The sequence below is a fragment of the Lissotriton helveticus genome, chromosome 2_1, assembly GCF_964261635.1.
Source record: "Lissotriton helveticus chromosome 2_1, aLisHel1.1, whole genome shotgun sequence".
Lineage (NCBI taxonomy): Eukaryota > Metazoa > Chordata > Amphibia > Caudata > Salamandridae > Lissotriton > Lissotriton helveticus.
The window spans coordinates 1,407,626,965-1,407,640,271 of NC_136059.1; the positions used below are offsets into that span (position 1 = coordinate 1,407,626,965).

Sequence of the window (13,307 nt, forward strand, 5' to 3'; positions counted from 1 at the left end):
ATTGGTATAATGAGGCATGTAGAGCTGCATTTAAGCAGCTCAAAGAGGCCATTAGAGATGGTACCTCTCAAGAAGTCAAATTAGCTAGGGTAAACTATCAAAAAAGTACAACTAGTGGCAAAGATGGATTTTGATGAGGATAGGTGGGAGTCCCTAACTAATGCTTGTAATATGAAAAACTGGGTCACATTCTGGCAACTAGTAAAAGTGGGGTAGTGGTGTGATTGGTCCCACCCCAGTGAACTATGTATCTCTCGAACTGTGGGTGGAACATTACCAGGCCCAATTTGCGTCTCCGCAGAGTGGCCTAATTGATTATCCTGAGGTCATCGCAGATGGTGTTCTAACGGGAGACAAAGGGGAGATAGAACGAGTCTTGGAAGGGGTTACCTCGGGGAGGGCTCTGGGCCCGGACTGTATCCCGGCTGATATGTTCAAAGAAGACAAGAGGAACTGGATTGACTACATTTTCTATATCATAAATGCTTTTGCTAGGGGCGCGCAGCTTCCAGACACTTGGCGTGGGGCCGAAATCATTCCCATATATAAAAAGGGTGACCGTCCCAATCCTAGCAACTATAGGCCAATAAGCTTAATTGACACCTTTTAAAAAATAGTTGCTATACTTGTCCTCGGTAGAATTAATGATTGGATAGCGGAGCAGGATGTACTTTCTACATACCAAGCGGGATTTCGACCCCACGTTAGCACTATTGACCAAGTGTTCAGATTCATGCTGATATACTGGAGCACAGTCCCTCTTGCGGGGGGGTACTCTTTATGCAGCATTTGTTGACTTAAAATCAGCATTTGACCTGGTCCCCCGCCGAAAGCTATGGTACGTCCTAAAGGAGGCTGGAATGCCTCTAGAAATTTTAAGCTTTGTCATCAAGATGCACGAGGCAAACTATGCCCAAGTTAGGTGAGGACAGCAGGGTCAACTAACAGATCGCTTTCCAGTAAACAAGGGGGTGCGGCAAGGTTGTTTCCTTGCCCTCACTCTATTCTCCCTGTTTATCAATAAGATCATTTCGTACTACACTAATTTTCCAACAGATGCGCCAACTCTTGCGGGTTCAAGGGTCCCGCTATTAATGTTTGCAGATGACACTTAAATTTTTTCAAAAGCACAGTCTGGTCTGCAACGTGCCCTTGATAGATTTACAGAGTTCTGCAATGACCATGAACTTGAAGTAAATGTTAACAAAACCAAGTTTATGGTGCTGCATAAATACAACATATTAAAATCAGAGGTGTAATGAATGAAGCGCTTTTGGAGCAAACGGATACCTTTACCTATCTAGGTGTGACTATGGGTAGGAGGATGAACTGGACTCCACAGTTAGACGTCCTAGTTCTCAGGCACAATCAGTTAGCAGGAGCCATACTCAAAGAATATAGACTCTCTAATACCAAACCGGTGGGGCCTGCTCTATCGATTTATAATGGGAAGGTTAGAGCTTCTATAATATATGGCGCAGAACTATGGGGGTTTGAAAACTTAACATCCCTAGTTCTTGCGCTAAACAAGTTCCTGCGCTCATTGACTGTCCTGCCCCATTCCACCCCTATTAAGCCCCTGCTGTTGGACTTAGGCTGCTTTTCCATTGATGATGTGGTGGGATTCAGACCCTTAGCCTACTGGAGGAGGATCTGGACAACTCCAGAATTGGCGTCTTACACCAATGCCCTTATGCACATTAGACAAGCCGCCCAGTCCTCAAAAATTAAATGGTTGCAGAGACCAAGAGCAACCTGATTGATATGGGGTTCCGCCACCTGTGGAAACATCCAATAGGGAATCCATTTCCCAGTAAAAGGGAGTATAAAGAACTTTACTGGGCCATGCTCTCCACGAAGACCCTGTCGATAGTAAGCAGTAGCTCGCTCACAGGTATCTTCGTGGAGCATAAACCTGTGTCGGAATTAGAGGCCTACTAGAATTTGATCACCAACACTGGTGACAGGAAACTTTACCATCAATTTCGAGTAGGTACTCTTCCCCTAATATCTTTTACTGCAAAATGGAGCCATGGTTCAGACATTACTTGTCCTTCGTGCCCTTCAAATGAAGTCGGTAACCCATGTACTCTTTGTGTGTCCAGCTTACAAGGGTCCCCGTCGCAGATGGCTCAGCCAATGTGTGCTAACCTTGGTACCAGATCATGTGTATGCTTTTTGTATTCTGGTATCGAACACCCGCCCAGATATTGTTATCGCCTTGGCAAAATTTCTTAGCTGGGTCTGGGCCTTGAGACGGAAAAACCTAGAGGTTGGTCTGGGCTTTCCACGTGTTGCATGACTAAGCCCCTGTCAGGAAGGCTCCCCTGTTTGAATTATTAAATGGTTTTATGTGTTCTTAACATAATATATCATTATTTAGTTTACAATTGTCAGGAGTATTCGATAACGTTGATATTACATTTTGTGAGTATTGTATGCTCTTAGGGTCCTATGTATAGTTTTAGATGACACTTTTATGTTGTATTGTGTCTTTTATGATTGTAATATCGAATAAAGACTAATTGAATGATTAAATGAAAGGAGAATCACACAGTGTTTATATAAAAATATTTATTTATTAATATAACACTCTCTAGTAGTCCTACATGAGACTAGGGCACAAAGCACACAATACTAAATCAATAGAACATTCGTAAATAGCAAAATACGTAGCGGGCTCCAGGAGGAGACCAAACCATATTCTAAAAAAATGGTATAACAACAACGACTTAACTAGAAAAAGTGTCTAGAGCACATAGAATCGCTGGTACCCAAAGGAACCACCAAGAGGAGTGACACAGGGAGCCCATGGAGGACGGGTGCAGTGAGGAAACACAGGAGCGTGCTCCGTACAACTCTATGGGATAGTCACGGTTGGAAATTTACAAGTTAAGGACACTTTTAAGAGGACTTCAAGGAAACCCTTTGGAACTGAGGAGGTTCTAAGGCCAACCCACCAGTGAGTACCGAAGTACCTGTTTTACCTATCCCAGAGGAGCTGGGTGCATTGGGGTCATGTGGTGTCGAAAACCTCCGTCGTTTTCATTGGAGAGCTTCAAAGAAGCCCTGCTGCCAGGAGAGCGAAGAGTGCCTGGTGGAATCCAAGCCTGGATTCGAGGTGAGAAGAACCAGAAAGCAGAGGGGACAGAGTCTGGGTCACTTCAGGCGACCAGGGGCTCGGTAGTCGAATGCCCACCGATGTTGAGTGCTTCAGGAATAAAGAAGGATTGTTTGCCTGGGCAGCCACGGGAACAAGGAGACGCAGAGGACGACCATAGTCCGGAGGTGAGCTGTCCCACGAAGGATGTCACGAGCTGAGGGGTCGATGTCTGGCTGGAGCACCAACAAGCCTTGGCAAATGCAACCCATGCGGTCAAAGGAAACATGTTACGGGGAGGACCAGCAAGGTCCAGGGGACTCTCCAAGCAATGGAGAGTCCGGGCACGTCTGGATCAAGCAGGTAAGCCCAAGAATTAGCAAGGTGACCCTTGCCAGGACCCACAGGCCAACGTACCAGGGATCGCGAGGAGACCTCAAGCAAGTTTACAAAGTACCAGCCCACAGGACACTCGTGGAGTGGAGGCCGGAAATCTAAGGTGCAAATACTGCTCGGGGTCAGGACTACATGGAGTCCAAAGCACAAGCTCGGGAATCGTCACTAAACATATGCAACTGCAAATGTACGCGGTGCACAGGGGTTCGGGTTGCACAGTCGCCATGAGGTATACTGGTCTCAGAATTGCTGAGAGGGCAGATTGACCTCAGGGACCTTCGGGAATCCACCTCCTGTGTTGCTGAAATCTTCTGAGTCCTCAGGAGCTCGGAAGAAGCAAACCGGTCGGATGCTTAGATCCTCTGGCTCCGGTCTGGCTGCTGCCCCCAAAATCCGTAAAGCTCGCATGGGGGGTAGATCTTTCAGGCTCCTTGCAGCCAAGAACTGGAATTTGCTTCCGATGGAGCTTCGTCTCGAACCTTCTGAGGCCAAGTTCCGCAGAGCCCTAAAAACCCACCTCTTCCGCCTAGCTCTGCTGTAACCTCTTGATCTGCTTACCTCATACATCGCTATCAGCGCGGGGACACGCCGGGGCGCGTAACCGTGCGCTTTATAAAACTCCATCATAATAATAATAATAATAATAATAATGCTTTTTGCAGGGGAGTAACTCCTTTACCCCAAGGGAGATTCTTCAGTTGTCCAGTGCCGTGTAGGCAGTCGAAGTACTTGGTTTCTTTTTAGCAGAATCTTGTCCAGGTAAAATCTAAAGTCCTGTAGCCAGGTAACCCACTTTATACCCAAGTGAAGGGGTTGGAAAGATTATGTGGGCCCTCTTAGGGGAGGGGCAGGACAGAGGGGTGGCTACACCCATGTCCTTTGTCCAGTTTCGCGCCAGAGCAGGAGCAAATCGATCCCAGAACTGGTTTAAGCTGCACTATGCACAGGGACACCAAATACCCCCAGTGCAGACTTTCTGGCAATCTTAAGAGTGCACCCACCCAGCCCCAATACACTAAATCCTATCTGGGAGGTGGTTACAACTCCCTGTGACAGGATGCCTATTGTCATGTCTTCCTCTGCGTGTGCTTGGCTCAGCAGCAAGAGAGCAGAATCGTGTCTGTGGCTGGCAGCATCCATTTTGTGCTGCCCAGGTCGAGAAAGCTGGTACTGGGTATGCCCGTGACCCACATATGTCCCTTTGGAAGGGTGGAATCAAACCTCCCTACTAGGGTGGAGGTATGATTCCAAGGTGTTTGACACCAAACACGACATGTTTTTGAGCAGCCGTTTTAAAGTTAGCATTTACCGCGAAGTTATAATGCACATAAAAATATATGTCTGGCTGCATCATAGACAACCCAGGAGAATGGTCTCGGAGGCTGCAGAGGGGCTCTGCTCATGCAAGGTCACCCTCTCACGTAAAACCCAGCACCCTGCCTTCAGGATTATTAAGGCCTGCTATAGGGGTGACTGATAGGTATTTATGTGTAGTGATTTAAATAGATATCGTGAACCTATATCCTAAGTAAGTGGGGTAGGCACCAGCTTACACAGTTTACTGTAGCTGGCTGGTTGTCTTAATATGGATGGCCCCTCAGGGGTGACATAATACATGCTTCAGCCCATGGGAGGCCTCTGGGGTACCTATGCCCTGGGAGGCCTCTGGGGTACCTATGCCCTGGGTACATGGTGTACCATATACTAGGGACTGATAAGGGTACCCCAGAATCCAATCTGGAGTGTACCTAAAGTACATGCATATCAATTTACAGGAGAAAGCAGATAGACTGGGGTCCAGGTTAGCAGGATCCCAGTAAGTCAAAAACAGAGTGACATCAGCAAAAAGTGGGGGTAACCATAAGAAGCAGATACTACTTCCCTACAGTGAGGCTACTCTGTCCTGCTCTCCTTCATCTCTATCATAAAAAAGGGTTTATGAGAGGGATTTATGCTGCTTTCAAATCATCTCAAGTTGTCCTTGTTTACTTTATGTTGGCCGTTTTTTGTCTTTGTGAAGAAGAGTGTGGCCTCTTTCTTAAGTGTCTTTGCAAGCCTTCTTCAAGAAAGGCAAAAGTCTACACTTAAGAATATATATTGAAGTGCTCCGGGGTCCCCGCACGTGGGAGGGACTATTCAGTGCTTATGACTATAATGGAAATACCCCTACGAGAGAACTGGAGCTACAGGTAAGAAACTATTGCTTATTTATTTAATTTACAGTGGGTCCCTACTGCGTGGGCTGCTTACACTTTAGTGGTTTCTTTTATTTATTTATTTAATTTACAGCACATCCGCTTTCACTTTAGCGGCTGCACAACAAAAGCTTTATTTAATAATTTTTGCACTCTGTGTAAAAGCGCCCCATCCGTGCTTTCATTTTAATGTTGACCGCACCCCATTCTTTAGACGTTGCTCACTGTAATCTGATTACGGCGAGCTGCGTTTAAAGAAAGGGGCGTGGCCACCATTAAAATGGTCACACATTTGCGAGAGTTTTAGCTATTAGCATTAGAAATTACAATGCTTTTTATAATTGTGTTGCTTTGAAAGACACATAAATAAAAGGCATTATCATTTACAATGCAAATAGCTTAAAATCTCGCAATTGCGAGACCTATTGCTTTGGAATTGCTTGTTGGATTTCTTGTACGTAGACTTCCTTGAATTCCCCAGTTCCTCTGCCTCTCTTGGTCTCATTGAAGTCCTGATCTTCTTTCATTCAATTCACGACTCCAATTAAAACAAGCATTGGCATAGCCAATAGGTCTCGCCTTTGGGACCTTATAAGTGTTTAGCCATGCAACAGTTGATGTTGTTGCACCTAGGATATTGTGCTGCATAACTAAATACTTATAAGGTTGCAAAAGCGAGACCTATTGGCTATGCTAATGCTTGTTTAACTTTTCTCGCTATTGCCCTGGGTTTAAACTCTGAAAATGTAAAACAAATGTATGACCCATGAGTGCCAGTGGTTGCCATCTGCACCTACTGGTACAAATTAAGCACTGGTAAAAGGTTGCAGACACACCCACTGCCTTCATCGCAGGCGAGCATACTTGCTTGAAAGAGGTAATCACTCGATGGCGCTCATAAAAAGTACTGCTAAGTGTTTACTTAATTTTTTTTAACGCGCTAACGAGAATTCAATCGTATTGTGATTTGTGCTCCTTACCACCCGTAGCCCGTACATATGCAAATATCTGCTCATTGCCCAGTGCTCGTGGGACAAGCTCGACCCCAGATCTCCAACCGTTGACCTGTCAATCTCTCCTTAGCAGCAGATCCTGAGGTGAGAGGCTGTTAAATATCAAGGCAGACACGTCGACGCTAGCCACAAAAGCTGCTGGTGGGTTGAAAGAAAATGCAAAACAAAAACGAGGAGCTGATAAAGGCAGGTTTTTCCAAAGGTGAATGGGCGTCCTAGAGCCAGAGGGTACATTTTTAGGCACTTCTGTTTAAAACCGCACTAGTAGTACGGCGACAGCTCGTCCGGTGTGCAAATGTCAAGCCCGTACATCTATATTTTTAAATCAAAAGTTACTCCTTTTAACGGGTAAACACTGGTGTCGAAACAGTACAGTGGGCGTACACCAAGGGACGAATAAAGGTGAGCCGAGCGTCAGTCGAAACTTGAATATGAACTTACTTTAGGCATAACACGTCGGTATAGGAGAGAGCAATCCTAGGCCCTGTTTTCCGACTTCTTCTGTTTAAAGTTCTTGCATTAATGGTATGTGGTCTAGCAGGAGAGGCATCAGGCCTGAACAAACATGATGGTTAGTGGGTGGAATGGTGGTGTCGAGGCTTAAGCGTGCGATCACAGGACGTTGGTTGGTGGGCCAGGGTTCCAGCTAGGCCTGAAGTAACAGCTGCGGTCAGGGGAGTTAATGCCACACAAAGTCAGCGATGCCAGCAGGGTGACTGGCCCAGCCAGCCACGGCCGTCGCTATCATTAGTGCAACATGGACCCACACACTGGGGCTTGGAGGTATGAGGAACCCATTCATTGTACTCCAGTTACTTCCGCTTCCGGACATGCGCTAAAACCCTGGTTAATGGCCCTGCAGTGCAGATGTCAGAGGAGAAGCTTCTGTCAGAGAAGCGAGTGTGTGCCACACACTCCTATATTGCTCCTCCCTAGCCTGGTTACTGCATCGCATACCAAAGGCGGGTGCTGCACGGTGTTTCAGAGACCATTCTCACAAAGAGCTTCCTCATGAAAACAGCTTAGACACCTCTGGACGCGGTGTTCAACAAGTGTTTCTTTGTAACTCTAGAAAGAGTTTTGTGTTCAAACAAACGTGCCACAAAGGAAGAGTGGAGAAAACAGATGGGAGGGGGGCTGTGACAAGCGGCGGGGACGCAGCTTGCACTGTCCGGTGTCACTCATGTGCGCGCCGGAGTCTCACGCTTCATTACGGAGCTGTCTGCTCCTCTCAAGGAGACCGCGCGCCGGGACTGGCGGCACAAGACTCTGCCGGGCCTGGCGTGCCCGCTCCGTACTACGAGGGAGGGCGGAAATGCTTCTGTGGAAAATGGAGCGTTCTCCAAGTGCTCCAGTCGCTGACGTAGTACACCCACGGTGCCCAGGTATAAGATCTGTGACTGGTGCTAGCAGTAACTCATTACTACAGCTGGTTCAGTGTCACCCAAGTTTAGGTGAGTTAGGAGTCCACTGCGTGCCAATTATGCAGTTTGTTATAATGACCCAGTGTAAAATAATCTGCCAGTCGTTTAGCTTTGTCAATGCTTGTGTTGTCGTATAGTTTGTAAAATGGTATTGTTGGGCCCTAATAGTTAAAACAAGCGCTGAAAGTGAAACAGTACTGGACTAAGTGGGAGGAGTGGGGCGAGTGTTAGAGAACACACAGTGATTCCCTTGCAGGAGCGAGCAAACATATGTTGCCAAAGCTTGCTCCCGCAAGGGAATCGCCAAACGTGCACGCATTGCCATTGAAAGCAATGCAATGAGTGCATTTTTTTGGCTGAGAAGCCGAACCGATTTCAATAGGTCTTTTTCCTATTCAGCGCATGTGCGCTGCATAGGCGAGACCTAAAAAGATTTTCAGCTTAGTATGAACACTCCCATCAATGTTCTCTTCCCGTTCGCAGGTGGTCTGTGGCTTGGAAACGTTCCAGAGAGGTGCCATCCTTGCTCTTGTTACTGCTTATCTCTGCCCAGGCCGGCTGAAGAAATGAACAGATTTCAAGTTGATGTTTGTGGGCCCCCCACGTTATACCTTGCCCCAAATGCTGCCGTGTGTGTGTCCCCACCAAAACAAAATCGCATCGAGAAGTTGCTTGGCATTATTAGGCAGACAGAATGTCGTATGTAGGGGTACAGAGTCACTCTTAAAAGAAGGCATGAGGCATTTTGCACTCCCACAAACACTGTACATGTTTTTCGTAAGATACAAAGGCAATAATACCGATTCAAAAATAACCAATGTTGAAGGCAGGAGAGTCCAGTTTGTGGTTTGGTTTCCCGGGAGGCAATTGCAGATGGATCATTCAGTTGTAGGAAAGGTTCAGATTTGCTTTCAAATGCATTTGTTAATGGTCGAAAGTGTGGGACCCTTCGAGACAACACACAGTGAATGGAATGCTGTTTATCTAACCCCAAGTGTGCCTGCGGCCTCTGGCAGAGTTATGGACACTCGTTACACTGCAGATGATTTCATCTTGAATGAGACTGGGAGCTTCCGTCACTTCTTGCCAATCAAACCCTCTTATTTGTTGTGGCCCGCCACACAGGCCTCCTGCATGCTTTCGCTGTTGCTATAGCCTACTGATCTGTGGGCGCTAGCCTCTGCATTCCTGTGCCTCAGTACTACCTCTCGCTGCGTGACCACTCTCCTCGATGGCATAATACCAGGGCCCAGGTGCTGCAAACCTCTGAATTGCGAGGAGCATTCATGTGGCACAAGCTGTGGAGAAGTGTGGCTCAATGGTTAGAGCGGCAGACCCTGATGCAGAGGTCTAGCCCGGGACCAGGGTTCAATTCCCCGCCTCGGCAGGTCTTGGGCTCAAAAATTCCACGAACCTGATAATTCTCGCCTCGGTGCCTATTCCAATCATGGAGTCCCACTCTGCAACTCTGGGCAATAGCTTGCTTAATCTCCACAACCACAACGGCCCCCACAACGCTAAGGATGCCTGGGGGTGCCCAGGAGTGGACACCTCACAGGGAAAGCCAGGATGGGTTCCACAGCGGTATTCGTACAAGCGCCTTGAGACCCTTGCGGGTGAGTAGTGCGCTATACAAGTATCAAAAATAAAAATAAATAAATAAGCTGGACATATCTGTTGGCGCCCCGCTTATGCACCCACAACCTAGGCTTCCAGGCCATGCTCTTCAACATCTCGTCAGAATAATATGTTGATATTAGTTGTGTCCTTGTGAGCTGTGATACAAGGCTAACCTGTACCCTAAAACAATTATCGCTAAATGCTTTTAATATTCAATGTTTGCTTTTTAATACCTATAAAGTCAATTAATATAATATTTATTTGATGTCCACAGGTAACATTGTTGTTCCCGCTATTTGGTGATGGAAATAATGAGCCCGAAGCAATTCAAGTTCTGCGGGATGCTACTGACTACAATCGAAGGTTCTCCGGGCAGCCTAGAACTGTAAGCAAAAATATTTCTGTTTTTTACATTTTATTTTTTTTGCTTAAAGCAAAACGCCAGAAAGCATTTAAAACTTCCTTTCACAAACCCTTTTCATCCTCAAAACAGCCAGCCTCGACGCAGCGACCACAGGATCCATGTCTTGGTGTATCATTCACTTTGAAAGTATACAAACACCTTTAGGCAGAACCAATTTCTCGGCCTTTAACGTGCTAACGTATTTAAATACAGCCGTGCACGGACTATTTGTGCCTTGTCTCTGCAACCTGTCTCTTTCTGCCATCTGTGAGGGCCCTGCTTGTTTATTCGTCAAGCTTGCTGTTCCAAGTATCCAGTGACACAACGCTAATAGTCTTTGCACATTTGTCCTTGCATATGTTTGCAAGCATTAGCACAATAAAGCTTCGATGGAGAGTGATTGCTTGGAGACGTTTTCTGGATCCTCGCGGGTGAATGGGGAAATGTAATAAGGCTAGGAATCCAATAGAAAATGCACCACCAAAAGTAAGTCTTGTTCTTCTTTGTTTGCGTTCCGGTCATAACGCAGTTCACCTGTGCTCCTGATTTCATAGTTTCTAGCAAACTTTGGATTTTCACCTGCACTGGAGACTAATGTACAATTCTCCTGGCAGGCACTATTCATGATATTGGACGTGTTGCTCCCTAGCAGAGTGCACATACGTGCTTGCAGATCGTCGTTAGTCCAAAGTGCAACAATCCCTTTTAATGTGGCTACAGTTCCCATGCCTAGGCTGTGGCACGACTGATGTTTGTGGCCACTGATATTACTGATCGGATAAATAGCTTTTTATCTACACCCTGGATAGAAGAGGTTGCGGATTTCTCTTTCTATGATATATCTGCATAGTTCGTCATGACTCGGACCTTTTGTGTCCCCCTGAACATGAGATGTGCCTTTCTTGCTCTCACTCAAGTTGTGAGCTGGCATTGAGGTAGCTGTACATCTTGTTGGTGGAAAAGTAATGTCCTAGTAGACATAAAACATAGAGGCCTTAGGTCTTTAGATTTAGACAACCAATCAGATGACACCACCGTGGAGAACCTTCTTGAGAGAAGCTCCATTCCCTTATATTTTCTATCACACATTGTGATAGGGAGTCTCCACTGAGCTATGTTCAGTTTTTTCCTCACAGAAAAAAAGGTCTCTTCAGATCCTGTTGCACTTGCAGGAAGAAAAGGTTACTTGTCGACAAAACAATAAGGATTGTTCATATCGGGACCACAAAACCAAAGACTGGAAGGTATGTTGCATGTTTTCTACAAAAATCTTAACAGACCGTGAAGGGAGGCTTTGTTTGTGTCTGCAAAAACACAGTGATAATCCTGTCTCTGATGATGACAGTGATGTCTCTTTAATGTCTTCTGTTAAAACGCCTCTTAAGAGACGTCTAGATGACCCTGTAGGTCACTCGTCCCAGGGACCACCTAAAAAGGCATCTAAGAAAACATCTGAGGGATCCCATGGACATGGAGCTCCTTCCAAGAGTTCTCACAAGCTACAGCAAGACAAGAAGATGGCAAGTTCTTCCTTATAATCCCCTCAGAACCCCCTACACCCCCACCTAAGGTAAAACACACATTAAAGAAACCTTATTCTACTCCGTTGATGGGTGGCTCGTCAACAACATCGCCATTGACGATAATATCCTCTTATGTCCTATGTAGATCTACTGCGGTATCAGTAGCGTTGGCAGCACTTGCCATCGCCACCATTACAGTGTTTACGGCAGCATTCTCCTCATTGATGACATCATCTTCTTCAAGTTTGGCTCCATTGTCATTAACGGTAAATATTACCTCAAAAGCATCGTCAACGGAAATTCCTTAGTCAGCGGCAAGCCTCTTGCCAACGGCAAACCTCTCTTCTGCAGCAAATCTTTCACAGACGACGAACCTTTCATCTACGACATCATCGCCTATGGCAGCTCCACTTCCATCGTCGACAGCACTATTATGGCAATCTCTGATTATTGATGGCTCCTCGTCGACGATACCTAGCCCATCAACATTGGATCCTACATTGTTATTAGGGAAATCCTCATTGACAACAAAGAGAGAAAAAAAGTTTCATGCAAAAAATAAGCCAAATAGATTAACACCATCTTTAACATCCCCAACTCAAGTGCAACCAGTATTGCCTACACATCTTTTAGATTATGACAACTTCGGAGCTTAATGTTAAATATCAGGAAGATTCAGAGGATCCAAACTATTATGATCGTCAATATTATTATCCCCAGCAAGATATGGTATGGCTCCCTACCACTCTAGTATCCAATGTGGAATCTATGTTGGCAGAATACATAATTAGATTTCCAGCTACAGTTCAGGTTCAACCAGTAACTCCACCATCAGTACAGGCATCTCCGGTAATGCAACATGTGATGTAGGAAGTGCCTCTGCACGAACCACCCTCTTTTGAGGAGGAAGAAGAAGAAGGTGGTTTCAGAAAGCTGGCTGAGGAAGTAGTTTTGAGGCATCCGGGTTGGCTCAAGGTTACTTCGTTCAGGCCAGAAATTCAGACCTTCCTTATGATGGGGAAGCATAGTTTGAAAAACATATGGATGAGACTCTCCAAAAAATAAAAGCAGACACAGACACAGCTAAGTCCCTGGGGACTGTACAATATAAGAAAATGCCTTTTCGAGCAGCTCAAGGAAAGGGGCATCAATCTTATAGAGGGAGATTCCAACAGTATCGCTATTCCACATACACTTCCTCTAACCAGTAATTTCGGACCCAATATCACCAATGTCAACCACCTATGGCTGCCTACAACAAGTCCTCTTTCAGAAGAAAAACAGGATTGGGGGGGCAAAGAAACCAACTGTCGACAATGAGTACCCCCAACTGCCGGCTACTTCCTTTCCCATTCTATCCGGAATAGGTGGAAACATTTTCAATCATCTACAACAGTGGAAGCAAATTACCACAGATCAATGGGTCTTAGACCTAATTCGATTCAGACATTCTTTAGAATTTATACAAAACCCACCTCTGACTCTTCCTCAACCTGTCACTCAAAAACACCTACACTTTCTCAAGTTGGAGGTCATTACCATGCTAAAAAAGGGAGCCATAGAGAGGGTACCACTCGTTTAAAGAGGGAAACGTTTCTACTCCTGTTTCTTCTTGATTCGCAAGAAGTCAAAG

At 45.8% G+C, this 13,307-nt stretch overlaps 1 protein-coding gene across 1 annotated transcript in view; it reads left to right on the forward strand.

Annotated features, from left to right (window-relative positions):
* Positions 1–13,307, forward strand: part of LOC144818688 (E3 ubiquitin-protein ligase RNF170-like) — a 392,615-nt gene that overhangs the window by 300,496 nt on the left and 78,812 nt on the right. The window contains exon 6 of the mRNA XM_078676341.1: positions 10,023–10,133. Coding sequence (XP_078532467.1) covers positions 10,023–10,133 — 111 coding nt within the window. The remainder of the gene's footprint in view (positions 1–10,022; positions 10,134–13,307) is intronic.